This window comes from Podarcis cretensis (genome assembly GCF_951804945.1).
Source record: "Podarcis cretensis genome assembly, chromosome: 10".
Taxonomy (NCBI): domain Eukaryota; kingdom Metazoa; phylum Chordata; class Lepidosauria; order Squamata; family Lacertidae; genus Podarcis; species Podarcis cretensis.
In genome coordinates this window covers 58249519-58264406 of record NC_137179.1, presented here as the reverse complement: position 1 = coordinate 58264406, position 14888 = coordinate 58249519, and the positions used below count along the sequence as shown (strand labels likewise).

The window sequence follows — 14888 nt, the reverse complement described above, 5'->3', positions numbered from 1 at the left end:
GTGTTGGTGATGATAACACAGGAATGGGGCGAACAACTTTCTTGGCTTAAATACTGTCTATATGCCACCCATACGAAGTTCCTGTGCTTCTCTGGAAACTAGATTAGTACTAGGAAGAGGTCTTCCAGAAGGGAGGGAAAGGAAACAGTAGAAAAGCTTGGAGATACCCTTTAGATATTTGAAAGTAGGGCAAATCAACACCACTTGTGCTTGAGCTGTGGTAGAAAATTTTTTGCCAGGCCCAGAGATATCTGTATATCTTTGCAGATACAAAATTTGTGTGGTTGGCCCCAGCTGCTATCTCAAGTGCAGACTTTGGAGTCTAAGAAAACATAGCAGCATGTGATCCTCAGTGGCAAAGGAAAAGCTTTCTTCCTGAAAATCTGGAGGCAGAATTCAACCTTACTTTACACCTGACTTTCAGCTCCCGTTTAATCTGCACTTATGCTAAGGAAGCCTGCTGAAAAGCACTTTCTGGTGGAAGGAGGAAAAGGGTGAGGTGGAAAATATGAAGGATTTAATGTTCCTCGGGAAGCTGAATGCTAGTCATGACCTTAGACTCATTTTCATGGCATTTTCTGGTGGTGTAGTATTTGAAAATATCCCCAGTCCATTGCTGGTTCTTAATGCTTCTAGTTATGCCTCATTTTAAAATGTGAGGAGCGGCATTTAAACTCTGCAGTTTACACCTTTATTGTGGACCTAAAAGATGGAAAAAAAGAATGTAGTGAGAAGCTCTTGTTTTTTCAGCATTTCTCAGCTGGAAGTATCCAGGTCAGACTGTGATCTCACCATGAATCGCTGCTATTCCAGAGAGGTGCACTTCCTTCCTTAGGGACCATACCCTTTAAGAAGCAGAAAAGATATCACAGCAAGGGTCTCAAGACCTGCCTTACTGCCACCTCTCAGTGGAAAAATAATTTTAAATATTTATTCCCTACAAGCTTAGACAAGGGAAGACAAATTGCCTTGTTCCTGATGGAGTTGTCTTTGTTTCAAACCATATACATTTTTTTGGGGGGGGGGTATTGTTCACTTTTACTATTCTGAGGTACAGGTCACTGCATAGTCAGTGAAAATGGATCTAACAAGCTCTTTGAAAATCCTAGGTGTTGTCAGCAGAGTTTTGTACGACAGGAAAGTCAGGTAGAGACATGACGGGCTGTGAGGTCTCCCATGTGCATGTAGCGATTCTCCTTTTACGTCAGGTTAACAGATGGTGACATTATCCTGGCTCAACTTTCTCACTTGTCACTATCAGGACCCCTGGCGCTCTCATGTCACACGTGTGACACGCTGCAGCGAAGTTTAACATGACAGAAGTATTTCCTTTCTCGCTGCAGAATGCAATTTCTCCTGACAGTCAAATCAGACAGAGGATTTTACCTGTATCTTAGCACGTTCCATCTGTCAGAACGCCGAGGTAACGGTGTCGTGGCATTCACTGCAAGGGAGGAGTGAAGTTCCTCCTTCTTTCACATTGCATTTATGAAAGAAAAGAGTGATGTACACATCTTGGCGGTGTCTGATGAAATTGCTGTCTTTGAAATTTATCTTTAAAGATGAAAAGCACGTTGGGCTTCCTCACCTGACAGGTCACAAGTAGAATTTATTCAAGAGAAGAGAGGAGCCGGCTGTGTGCCTATTGGTGCAGCAAATCGTGTCATGACCAAGCGATCACGTTCAGTTCTTGAGAGCTAAAATGTCCAGCTAATATTTGCTTAAATCTTTCCTGATATTTTTGATAGTTAAGTTATAAAAAACACGGATGATATCAGCTATATGATACTCTTTTTTTTCACTGATGTATGCTGCAGGAGAATACCTGGTTGTATCTTAGGTAAGGGTGTGTGCTGGAAAGGAGTAACCTTGGCTTAGATCTCACTTTACAGGGACACAGGTGGTGCTGTGGTCTAAACCACTGAGCCTCTTAGGCTTGCCGATTGGAAGGTCGGCGGTTCGAATCTGTGTGATGGGGTGAGCTCCCGTTGCTCTGTCCCAGCTTCTGCCAACCCAGCAGTTCGAAAGCACACCAGTAAGAGTGTGTGCTGGAGAGGACTAACCTTGCTTTAGATCTCACTTTAGCCCCAGCAAGCATGGTGGAAGTTGTCCAGGGATGGTGGAAGTTGTCCAGGGAATGAAGAACAGGATTCAGAGGAAGGACCAAGTGGGTTAACAGAGGAGCTGTGAGGGGTCCAGTCTGGTTCTAAACCACTTCAGGGAGCAAAGAGTTAAACCTGTCCTTCCATGCTAGAGATCCAACATAGATTAGGGCCCATCTGCTGGCTTCTGTAAATAGATATACAAATATTTAAGGGCAAATCCCTCAATCTATTCCTATCTACGTAACTTTAAACTACATTCATATTAGTATGAAAATGGGAGGGAAGGTCAGATAGTACCTTTTTTCATATATAATATTGCACCCACACATGCAAAGTCCCATGAGGAATGGGGTCAGGGGAAAGAGAGAGAAAGAATTCAGGCAGAGAGAGAACATTGCACACAACTAATCTAATCTTGCTCTCTCCTGGCCATGATTTGTTCCAGGTGCTGCTCTCTTCTGCTAGGGCTTTTCCCTGGTAGTAGTGTTTGCATGTAGTAGTAGTAGTAGTAATAATAATAATAATAATAATAATAATAATAATAATAATAATAATTAAAAAAAAATTATACCCTGTCCATCTGGCTGGGTTTTCCCAGCCATTCTGGGTTACTCACGACAAAATATTAAAAACACGACAAAACATCAAACATTACCTAAACAGGGCTGCCTTCAGATGTCTTCTTAAAGTCAGGTAGTTGTTTATTTCCTTGACATCTGATGGGAGGGTGTTCCACAGGGCAGTCACCACTACCCAGAAGGCCCTCTGCCTGGTTCCCTGTAACCTCACTTCTCACATGGAGGGAACCGCCAGAAGGCCCTCAGAGCTGGACCTCCATGTCCGGGCTGTCACCCTCAGCAATCAGAGATGGGATTGAGGTACAACAGGAGGTGTGCTTCTAGCTCTTGGAGTTGTACAGCAAAGGTAGGGAGTTTCTACCAGAGACTCTTATCAGCCCTGTAGATAATATCTACGCTTATTATGATCTTGCTGCAGTGCAAGAGAAAGAGAGATGCAAATGACCAGAAATTAAGAGAGGATCTCTTGTTCTTGCTTTTTGGCATTTGAACTGACATTTCTAAATAGGCACACGACATGTTGCCATGTGCTCTGGGCTACTCTAATCCATGAATAAAGGAGACAAAGATTTAGTACTTTACACCATATTCAGTTGTGTATTCTATGTGGCTGAAGGAATGGCTAGATGTTCAGATTTCTGCAAGCCTTTTGCCAACATTCTGTGTACTTCGATGAATCCTGCCAGACCTCATTCTGAGACACACACCCAAACAATAGCCAAGAATAGCATTCCACTACAAAAGGATGAATCCAAAGAACTGCAGATTGTATGTGTTGCTTTTGATGCTTATGTTGCATTCTCCGGTGTGCAACATGGACTTTCCAGGTGGGGTATACTCTGGAGATAAGGCATAAATCTGGCACACATTGCACCAAGCTATTAACTTTGAAAGTTGCCAATTGCAATTGAGCTCAAGCTGACTGGTTTTATTTGAGTTCTCTGTTAGTAAGACAAAGTAGATCACGTGGACTGGTCTCTTTTTTTTTAATTCAGTGACCTAACAGTTATTATGCACATGCGTACTTATGCTGTCATAGAAGAGCAGGCATTAAGGAATGTGGAAAAAGAAAAAAAAGGGTACAACCCAAACAAAGAGAAGAGGACATGATGGGGAATTATGAAGGCCATGGTGCTATTCCATCAAATAACTGTAAATTCAGGTTGCTGAATTAAAGTTGATTTGGTGCTGTCACGCAACAGACCCGCTCAAAATAAAATCACTAAACAATTTTGCACTAAGGAAAGCGATGGGGAAAATGCCTAGGAAAGGATGGGATAGCAATTACTTGACATGACATTTTATAACCTCCTTGCAAACAAATGGAAATGGATGCTTGACAATTAGCCGACGTCGCCAAATCTCCCTGCAGACTTTGTGTGGCAAATAAATCAGAATGATTTCATCTGAAAGTCACCTAAAGTTACCTTCTCTTCTGCACATGGACATTGTTAACTGGATTTGAGTCACAGGCCAATAATCCAGAGAAGGGAAAATGCATTACATATCTACTCTTGTGGATGGATCCAAACTGAACAGCAAAGTACTGAAAAAATGGGTCCAATATAATAAAATTCAGGTGGTCAGATTTGATTTCATAGTTGAGTAAAGACATTTAACCACATCTCTAAATGGACAAGGAGGGATTTGGATCCGTACAAAACTCACTGCCTTCTGCCCTGCTTAAACTTAAAAGGCAGGGATAGGGGACATGCAACTTTCCATATATTGTTGGCCTACAACTCACATCATCTGAAGAATGGCCATGCTGGCTGGAGCTGATGGGAGTTGGAGTCCCAGCAACATCTGGAGGTTCCCCATCTCTAACTTAAAAGAACGAGAGACTGGGACCAACCGTGAAGCAGTATCCCTAAGGAGAGCATGATAGTTGAACATTGTTTCCTCGGTGGTGTCACCCTTGCTTACCATCACATTAGGGTAATTGTGGAGTCTGGGATCAAAGTCAGTATTGTGACGGAAGGGTGCTCAGAGAAGCCTTCTTTCGTGGCATTTTCATGAACCGATGCGAAATGTATATACATTACAAAGCTGCCTGCATTTGCCAGACATGTGGTCCATTAGGAACTAGGCTTTAAATTGAACAGCTTCTAACCTCATTCCGCTCTACCTGTTTTGTCGTCTCTGTGGGCCACAATATTAGTGGCTCTTAACTGCTCACTGCTCTTTAAGTTCTGAACTGGACTCCTCTTCACACCTTGAAAATGTATTTTAATTATTTTCAATTGTTGCGTCCTCTATTATATGTACGTGACACAGTTAGCAGCTTATTTAATTTCACACTTCTGCTGCACCATTCCTCTCAAAGAGCTGTCTTGCTAGTGTATGACTTCTAAAAGGCTGTGTTATTGCCATCAGGGCTTTCTCCCCTTTACTCCTTTTGATGCTGAAGTGTTATGTGAAATTATAACTGGTAAACTATAAGTGCCTATGTTTTCAAGGTGATGCATTAATGAATTAAGACACGATTACCACTGTTCTGTCCTTAAACTTATGATGTGTTTTTTAAAAACCTGTACATTTCAGACCAGATGGAATTGGAACGGTAACCATTGAAGAGAAAGAAAAGTTTGAAGATATTAAGGAAAGGCTTACTTCCCTTTTGGAAAACCAGATTAGCCACTTCAGGTAAACATTTGCATACTGCAAGTTTGACATGCCTATTGCTATGAGGAAAGAAGGAGATGGTGAATTAGGGTTTAGATCCTGATGCCATCTTAAATTTGAATGCCGTTCAGTTTTTATAAACCAACTAAGGCCTTTGAAGAGGAATATCACCCTTCCCATCAGTCGGTTTTTTAAAGCATCAGACATTTACTCTATCTAACGTTGCAAGTCGCATATGAATTTTGCCCATTCTGTACCAATTTATGCCGGTCATGCAAACAGATCAGAGACTTGCAAGCATGGATGGTGCAGACCAAAAATATGTAGCACAAATGACCCCTCCTTTTAAAAAATATAACTTAACACTGATTTTGCCTATCAGTCATTGCTATTTGGCCTTGGTGGACAGCGAATTGTTTATATTAGGCATGTCATAGCGATTACATCTTTTATATGGTAACAAGAGAAAGCACAAAGGACAGGGCAAAAATCATGCAGATAATCTAAGAATATTTGGGCAAGAAAATGTAATACCTTTGTTATTAGAAATTGAAGATGTAGAAGTTTATTAAACCTGTACTCATTTATCTGGAAGCAGGTCCCAAACGTAGCCTGCTTATTTCTAAGTAATTCTGTGTGGGATTGCGCTTCTAACCTGTTAATCTTGTTGATTTAAAACCCTATGAAATCTCAAACAATACTAGTAATTGGGATAGTACACATTTTCTGACCCAGTTCCATCTTGGAGCCATCCAAATAGAAATGAAGAGCCTTAAACTTTGCACACCCACATTAAAAGCATCCATGCATAAAAGTGTTTGGAGATCATGCCTAAATGATTGGCAGGAGAGAGTCAGTTATACCACTCAGGACAGGAAATTGTACAACTTTGGGGTTCTGTCCCTCGTGCCCACCCACCTATGCCCCCAAAGGAGCACATACTTTTCTAAATAATTTTAAAAGAAATATATACAAATGTTATTGTGTGTCGAGGACCCCAGGTCCACCCCAATAACTCACACATCACACAGAAATTTTTGTTTAAGACTTTTGGCATAATTTTGGCCACAACTTTATTAAAATACAAATTTGTGAGTGGTTGCGTAGGCATTGGTTGTGACTATCTGCCCCCACCATGGGGGACAGACTGACATTCTGCACGATGCGAAAGTCAGAATGGGGGAATACACTTGGGGGTTACGCGGAGCAGGGAACCTGCCCTCACCCCAAATGCAACCAGGAGCTCATTGCTATGGCCCGAGCCCTCTTGACAGAGTGGACAAGCAATAGTTAGCTCCCAATTCCTTTAACGGAATCCCTTGCAGCAGCAGCATTAGAGGGGCAGGCACAGCCAATCCATGCCCCTCAACCAACCAAACCATAAACCAATGCCTAACCGTGAACCTTACAAGTTGTGACAATTTGCTACGCAGTAGGCAAAAACCAAATGGCCCCAGCCAATCAGCCAGATGGACAAAATTCCTACCAGACCCCCGCTCCAAAGCAGACGACCCCATGACAGGCATAGCAAGGTCAAAGCGAACAACCCTATTCCAGGGAGGGAGGGACGGGCAATCCAATGCACGGGCGAAAAGAGGAAGCCCTAGCCTCGTGCAAGGAGTTTTACTATTTCTGGCTGTCAATCAATAAATGGCAACATTAACTTCTTCCCAACAACAAGGGAAGCCCCAATCGCATCAGTGGCCAACGATCAATTAGCCCGCCCCCCAACTTTGGAGTGTCCTGGCGGCCCCCACTGCAACACGTGCTCTCCATGAAGGAGAACACGCTTTGTCACACAAAGGTGCAACTTTAGCTGAGATTCCTGCAATTCGGGGGGTTGGACTAGACTACATGATTCTTGGGGTCCCTTCCAACTGTACAGTTCTATGATTCTAATAAAGGGTCTATCTTTTGTCTATATTTAAGGTATTGTTTCCCTTTTGGGCGTCCAGAAGGAGCGTTAAAAGCTACACTTTCATTACTCGAAAGGGTACGTTCTGAGTTTCATTTAAGTTTTTCCAGTACGTGTCTATTTTTTACAAATTGACCAAAGTGTACACATTACCTATTTTGGTATTATTTCCAAAATGTTAATTTTCCCCGTGTGGGAGGGGGGGCAGACACCTATTTAGTACCGAATCAGTTGAGTACAACATGACTTTTAATATTTTTAGACTCTTTTAAATCAGTCATGGGATTCATATCTTTAGGATTCTCTCACATAGCAATATATTTTATGGAGGAATTCTCCATGGAAATAAGTAAAGTCTTTCATGCTCATAAAATGCAATCCCTAAAAAACGTAAGTAAAAGTGTGTTGGATCAGTCTACAGGTTGACCTAGTTCAGTATAAGGCTATCAGTGGCGACTATCCATGATAACTCGTGTTTAAAGAAATTTGCCTTTACTGGATACTGCTTTAAATACCTTCCATTGCTAGACTCTTCAAGAAATCTTAGGAAGCTCATGAACAATGTCCGGAGAGCTAAATTCAGACCAAGGAGGCATGAGTTCAAACAGAGGTATCACAGGTGGTGCTGTGGTCTAAATTACTGAGCCTCTTGATCTTGCCGATCAGAAGGTTGGCAGTTCGAATCCCTGCAATGGTGTAAGTTCCCATTGCTCTGTGCCAGCTTCTGCCAACCTAGCAGTTCGAAAGCTTAGCAGTGCAAGTAGATAAATAGGTACCACTGTGGCGGGAAGGTAAATGGCATTTCTGTGGGCTCTGGTTTCTGTCATGGTGTTCTGTTGCGCCAGAAGCGATTTTGTCATGCTGGCTACATGACCTGGAGAGTTGCCTGTGGATGAACGCCAGCTCCCTTGGCCTGAGAGTGAGACGAGTGCCACACCCCATAGTCGCCTTTGACTGGACTTAACCATCCAGGAGTCCTTTACCTTTACCTTTTTAGCAACTTGAATAAAATATTGGCCGATCGTCTTGCCTTAGCCGCACCTACTCTTTTGTGGCTTGTTTCAACCCAATACCAGTCTCCAGCGTCATTCTTGTGGCTTTCCCTTCACCTGCCACTGCTATTATTTTCCTGTGCCAGTAATGGGGTATTTTTCTTACTGGATTTTGTGTGGTAGGGCAAATCCAGATTTAAGTAAAGGAAAAGTATGGACTGGCATTTTGATGATGACATCATGCGGATGCCATGAAAAGCTTCTGTGTAGGAGCAGCACCCTATTCTACAAGAAAACTTCCATGTGAATGCTCCCTACAAGTGCTGTAAATGAACTCAAGCCAATTGATGTTTTCTCATCCTTTCCCCTACCCCCAATCTTTAATGTAAAGATAGTTTGACCTTATGAACGGCTGTAAATATTACAAGATCACATGTATGTTAAGTACTGTGTAGACACTTGTTTTAGCCTTGTGTTTCATTTAGAAATGGTGTCTGCAGGTGGGCAAGTCTAAGTTATGGCCTAAACGGCTGCTTTTCACTCAAATCTGCAGAGATTAATAGCTAAGTCGATTAGCGACTTCCTTTTCTTTCAGTCTCTAATTGCCAGCAAATCTAAAACAACTATTAGTATATGTTGAAACCTTTTCTCTTGGGGGGTTATGGTAATGTGTCTAACTCGAGCACTGTCTTTGACGCAGGTTTTAATGAAAGATATTGCCACTCCCATACCAGCGGAAGAAGTGAAGAAAGTGGTTAGAAAATGTCTGGAGAAAGCAGCCTTGATCAATTACACTCGGCTTACAGATTATGCCAAAACAGAAGGTTAGTACAGCAATCAGCTAGCTACCAGAGTGGCTGCAAAAGCTATCGGCGCCTATTAACTGAATATATTTTGTGAGCAGCCTTTTCTCTTTCCTGAGCAAAACCTGTACCACAGCAAGGGGAAATATCTCATTAAAATCTCAGCTGGTGAACTACTGAGCTTTTTCCTATTCATGGCTTTAATATACCTCCTGGGACCGTGCTTGAATGAATGATCTTTGCTTTGTGCTGAAGTTCTCCTTTGTCCTTTATTTTAAGGGTAGTTTTGTGTGTCACATAACTGGCCCAAATCAACCCATTCTAGAGGGTACTTTCTTGCCCAGTTTTAACATTTGAACTTAGTTGCATAAGGAAGAGACATTGGGCATTCCTGAGCCATTGAATATAGCCCCTTACCTAGCTCCAGTTCCCTGGTTGCCCCTTGTTTATTAATGAACCGTTAAGAATACACATAATGAAATCCATCTCGAGTCCTCAGCCAATGGGCTCACTTACGTGTGAAGCTAGAGAAAGCTTTCTTCCAATAGGAGAGAGTGGACTTTTTTGAAATTTCCCTTTTGTGTGAGTAATGTTTTAACCCCTAGGGGTGGGGCAGGGTGTCTCAGATGATAAATAATCATTTAAATATTGAATAGAAACCAGATACATTTATATAACATAAAATAAAGGGGTTTGCAACATCAAGAATTGTTGGTGAATAATAGTAGTAGTAGTAGTAGTAGTAGTAAATAATAATAATAATAATAATAATAATAATAATAATAAATTTATTATTAATTATGAGCCCAGCCTTGGCTGGGGAGGGCGGGGTATAAATAAAAATTAATAATAATAATAATAATAATAATAATAATAATAATAATAATTAATAATAATAATATATTACTTCCTGCCCGTCTGGCCAGGCCTCCCTGGCCACTCTGGATGGCTCCCAACAGCATATTAAAACATGATAAAACATTAAACATTTAAAAAAACTTCCCTAAACAGGACTGCCTTCAGATCATCTTTATATGCAACAAGGCTTGCAAAGGAACACAGGATGATACAGATATTCATCTATACATTTTTTTTCTGCCAGATTTCCACTATCTCTATGATTAAATGGGAAAATGTTAGGTTCCTGACTTGATAATCAACTTGATAATCAGTTGGGGCTTGAGCTCCCCAAAACCATTTCCAGAAATGTTGAAAATTGTAAACAAGTACTTTATTGTCTATTTCACATTGCTTTATATTTCCACATTACCTAAGATGCTGTGGTGTGGTTTTTTTATTCCACCACCACCTATAATCTTTAAGAAGAAATTGGAAACATGATGGGGTTGTAATGGGTTATTTTGCAAAGCAAAGTATGGAACATATGAAGCTGTGTCACACCAAATCAGATTGTTGGTCATCTCCATCTCAGCCTACCCCATCTCAGTGCTCTTCAAATGTTATTGGACTCCAACTCCCATTAGCCCCAGTCAGTATGGACAATGGTCAGGGATGGTGGATGCTGTAGTTTACAACAATTTTGTGTGTGTGTGTGTGTACCAATATTGTTCCAATAACAGCCTCATTATAACAATACCAATTTTATCTAATTAATGTCAATTATTCAAATGTCAAATTATACAATTTAATTAAACTGGGCCCCTGCATGCTAGAGTTGATGAGTTCATTCTTCTATATTTTTTCTGCGTTCCAAATTTTTAATCATTTTCATTCCATTCAGATGTAATAATCCCCTATATAACAGCTGCAATCTTGTGATTTCAACTTGTGTTGGTATAACAGGTAATTTATAAGATTCCACCTAAACATTAGGAAGAACTTCCTGACAGTAAGAGCTGTTCGACGGTGGAATTTGCTGCCAAGGAGTGTGGTGGAGTCTCCTTCTTTGGAGGTCTTTAAGCAAAGGCTTGACAACCATATGTCAGGAGTGCTCTGATGGTGTTTCCTGCTTGGCAGCGGGTTGGACTCGATCGCCCTTGTGGTCTCTTCCAACTCTATGATTCTATGATTCTATGATTTATAAATTTTCAAGTGAGGAAATTCAGCTGTAATCCTCATTCTTTCCTGGGTGTCACAATTTTCTCCATGATGTTTTCCCATCCATATATGAGTGTTGTATCCTTTACTCCTGCAACTGTTGATGGTTCCTGTCATGTCTTGGGAGAAGCTGTTATCTCCGTTTCCAAAAGTCACTGCATCACTTCATCCCGTGATTCGCCTTCCAATAAACAAGGCACCTTTGCCATTTTTCCAGCCTAGGAAGAACGGTCTGAATCCAGACTACAGATAGTTAATCCAAAAACTTCTGTTCTCACAGCTGGTAGAATCCTTTCCTTCCTGCTGCTGATTTATGCCCATTTATCCTTATCTCATACACATTCCTTTGTGGATAATGGAGGTTAGGAAAGATTTTGCTCTATATTTTCAAAGCACAGCATTTCTTCGCCCCTTCCCTCTCAGCTCCTTTCTCTCAAACATGCAGTTCCAATTTTGTTAAATTCCACATTATACAGTAGTACCTCAGTTTTTGAACGTAATCCTTTCTGGAAGACCATTCGACTTCCAAAACATTCGAAAATCAAGACGCAAAGGGCAGTCTGCAATTTCAATGGAGAAAATTGGGGGGAGAGGACGACTCAGTGGAAGCCATTTGACTTCCGAAAAGTGTTCAAAAACAGAAGCAATTACTTCCGGGTTTTTGGTGTTCGAAAACCAAAACGTTCTGCTTCCGAGACGTTAAAAAACCGAGGTACTACTTTATTCCAATTTCTTCCATCCTCACTTGTGCAGATATGGGTTGCCATATCATGAATGTAGAGAAAAACCGTAAGTAAGCAAACCTTGGGCTCCCTCCCCGTATTGTCTCTTTCACCTAATGAAATCCGCTCTCAATCCAAACCTTTCACATTCTTGTAGCTGGGTTGTATTTGTGGTTTCTTATCTCCTCATCTCTGACACACACCTGTAGTTTACTCCAATTAAAGTCCAATTAGCAGAAAAACCTGTGCTTCCAGGAACGGGATTGGGGGGTCGTGGCAGCCAGAGTGCTCCATGCACCCAATGTCTTTGCCTGCCCTCACATTCCATGGGGAAGTGAGTGCCAGACTTCAAGGCAAACTGCAGATGAGAGCCTGATTCCTCTTCCAACTGAAGAGGAATGCAGATAATGAAATTCCTCCATCAATATCTGATTATCTCCATCTCTCTCTTCTCTCTCCTGCTATGTTGGGAGAGTCTCCATTCTTGGCGGAGGTAATTTGCAACATCTTCATACTAAGCATAACAATAGCATGAGTTGTTTAAAATTCATAATTTGGTGGAAGCCATTGTATAGATTATTTTTCTAATCACATGCTCAGTATATTCTGCAACAGTTTATTTTTAGCATGACTAAAATTGTAGTCACAAATAATACCAAAAGCAGGGGAGAGGAATGGTGCTGGTTGTATTTAACAATTCGTTTCCTGTCTCTTCACCATCACGGACAAACATGAGTTAGCCAATCTCTTGAGTGATTAACCAAAAAAATAAAGCCATCTCATCACTATAGCAACCAATATTATATCATGGGAATAACAACATGAAAGCACCTCAGTAACCAGTTTATCATAATTAATTAAGATATCATGTTGTGTTTAAATGAAGGAGGATATATGTGGATCTTTCTGAAAATGAGAAAGATATCTTTTCACCTTCAGCTAGCATCCTATGCATGCTTGCAGCAGGGGGCTCTTGCTGTTCAATTATCTAGAGTTTTTAACAAGCTTGTTTGGCATAATTGGTGTAAAAATAGAAGGTTTCTAAAAGAAGGCACCCAAGCTGGGCTGAGAGTCAAGCAAAGTAATCTTGGTTTGGAGCTCATTGTTTACAGGTGATATAAATATATCATTCCTTAGATCCTCTGAAACTTTACAGAAATGTGAAAAAGGAGTCACATTACAAAGTACAATGTATTTTTTATTTATTTTTTTGTCGTGGGGACTAGGTAAGAAAGCTCACAGACCAGGGCATGAGCTGCAGCCAAGTATATCTGAGTCAGTGCCTGAGTAGAAAACTGGTGGGGCGGAGGCAGGATCCTATATGTGCCCCCCTTGAGTTGTGGGGAAGAAAAGCATGAACAGAATTAGTTCTTGACGGAAACAGGAATTCCATATTGACACTCCCAGGAAAAAAAGGCCATATAACTGGCTCAGATTATTGCGTTTAAGTGATTTGAGTCAACAGTGTAAAGTACAAAAACCTAAACGGAAACAAAAGATAAGTGAGGCCCAACTCTCTCTCTCTCTCTCTCTCTCTCTTTAATTAAAGGTTTCTTTCATACAGTAAATAACAACAAAAATATCACATTATTTCATCCAGAAACATGGGAAGACTTGAGATTGGTAGTGTTAATAAATTCCCACATTCAGCTTCCTTAGGTGTTCCTGGGTCCTGGAATCATGAGTGAGGGAGAAAAATATCTGTCTTTCCACTTTCCTCCCAACATTCATAATGTTGCTCCCTGTCCCACTGCCTAGTTTTTTTCCTAAACAGCTCCAAATACTGTATCCTTTCATATGGATATGTACATGGAACTTTCATATGCAGTGCATATGGAACTATGCATTGCAATTCCTTTTCAAAGTGAACATGCCCATAGGGGCTAATTTTTCAGTTCCAAAATTTTACAAACAGAATCCAGTTTTTAAGAAGATTTCTGTACAGGCATTTCTTCTTTTCCTCAAACATTTATTAACTGTAAGCTTAACATAGGATCCCATGTTTTTCTCCTTCACTGGCCAAGAGTTAGCCAACAAGCTGATTTCCCTGCTTTAGCCAGTGAAGCGCATGCTATTGTTAACATGTTCACAACTAACACAACGCGTTCCTTTTGAACCTGCCCCTTTATTGCTCCCAGTAACATTGCTGGGGAATTAATTTGCCTCACATACCATAATTGTATCCTTGATACCTTTTACAATAATAAGTCAGTGTTGTTTTTCCTCTTAGATTTCCAATACATATTGGATATATTTTGACACCAAAAACGTTCTCATAAGCATTAAGTACCAGTATTCTTCCAAAATATTTTCAATTTTCTTCTGTCACTGAAAGACTGAATTCTGTCACATGCTTTTATCCCCAAGTCATTCCTTTTAGTTGTATCCAGGAGTATTCTATAGATTTTCAATGTCAAACTTTTGTTATATCAGCTTTTTCATAAGATGTCAGTGGTCTCTTTATGTTCACAAAGTCTCTTTGAGAATATTTTTTTTTTGTAGTAAGTGACAAATAAGTGAAATATTAATAATAATATACCCTGTAGTTATTTGGAAATAGTTTCTAATTAGTAGATAACGGGAAAGGATAGCTGTAGACAGTGATTTCTTTATCTGCATTGATGATGCAGTTTTCAGTCAGGGCAGGGGTGAAGTTTTGCAGCCCTGCTGAAATGTGTTCCCTGTCCATGGCTATCAGAAATACAACAATTCAACACAAGCAAAACTATGTGAATTTGCTTAGTATGTATAATTCATTCAAGTTGCACAATCCAGTTTTTCTTGGCATACAATTTCAGGATATGTTTTTAATTCAGAGTACCCACAGTCATCAAATACTACCATTTTCTTAGCAAAATAGATACCATACCTGACTGACGGCCTGCCAAAGTTTGCTTGACCCAGTATCAGTTCACTTGGCTGCTGGTGACAATGGAATGTTTAAAAACATTGATCTTTTCTCTGATTCACATCTGCAGTACATTTAATCCAATCATTATTTTTGGTTGTGAAAAAACATCCAATTATTAATCGCAGGAAATGGTTTTCTTGTTGGTAGCGGAGCATATTTCACAGAAGTTAACAAAAACA

The 14888-nt window shown here is 40.5% G+C and overlaps 2 protein-coding genes across 8 annotated transcripts in view; one reads left to right on the top strand and one right to left on the bottom strand.

Moving 5' to 3' along the window:
- Positions 1 to 14888, bottom strand: part of LOC307225975 (uncharacterized protein) — a 217368-nt gene that overhangs the window by 83242 nt on the left and 119238 nt on the right. The gene's annotated exons all lie outside the window — the stretch shown is intronic.
- The window catches only part of CADPS2 (calcium dependent secretion activator 2), a 350035-nt gene that overhangs the window by 241448 nt on the left and 93699 nt on the right, over positions 1 to 14888 (top strand). For all 7 annotated transcript variants that reach the window (XM_079994071.1, XM_079994070.1, XM_079994069.1 and 4 more), the window contains exons 14-16: positions 5228 to 5329; positions 7238 to 7301; positions 8916 to 9039. In XM_079994071.1, coding sequence (XP_079850197.1) covers positions 5228 to 5329; positions 7238 to 7301; positions 8916 to 9039 — 290 coding nt within the window. The remainder of the gene's footprint in view (positions 1 to 5227; positions 5330 to 7237; positions 7302 to 8915; positions 9040 to 14888) is intronic.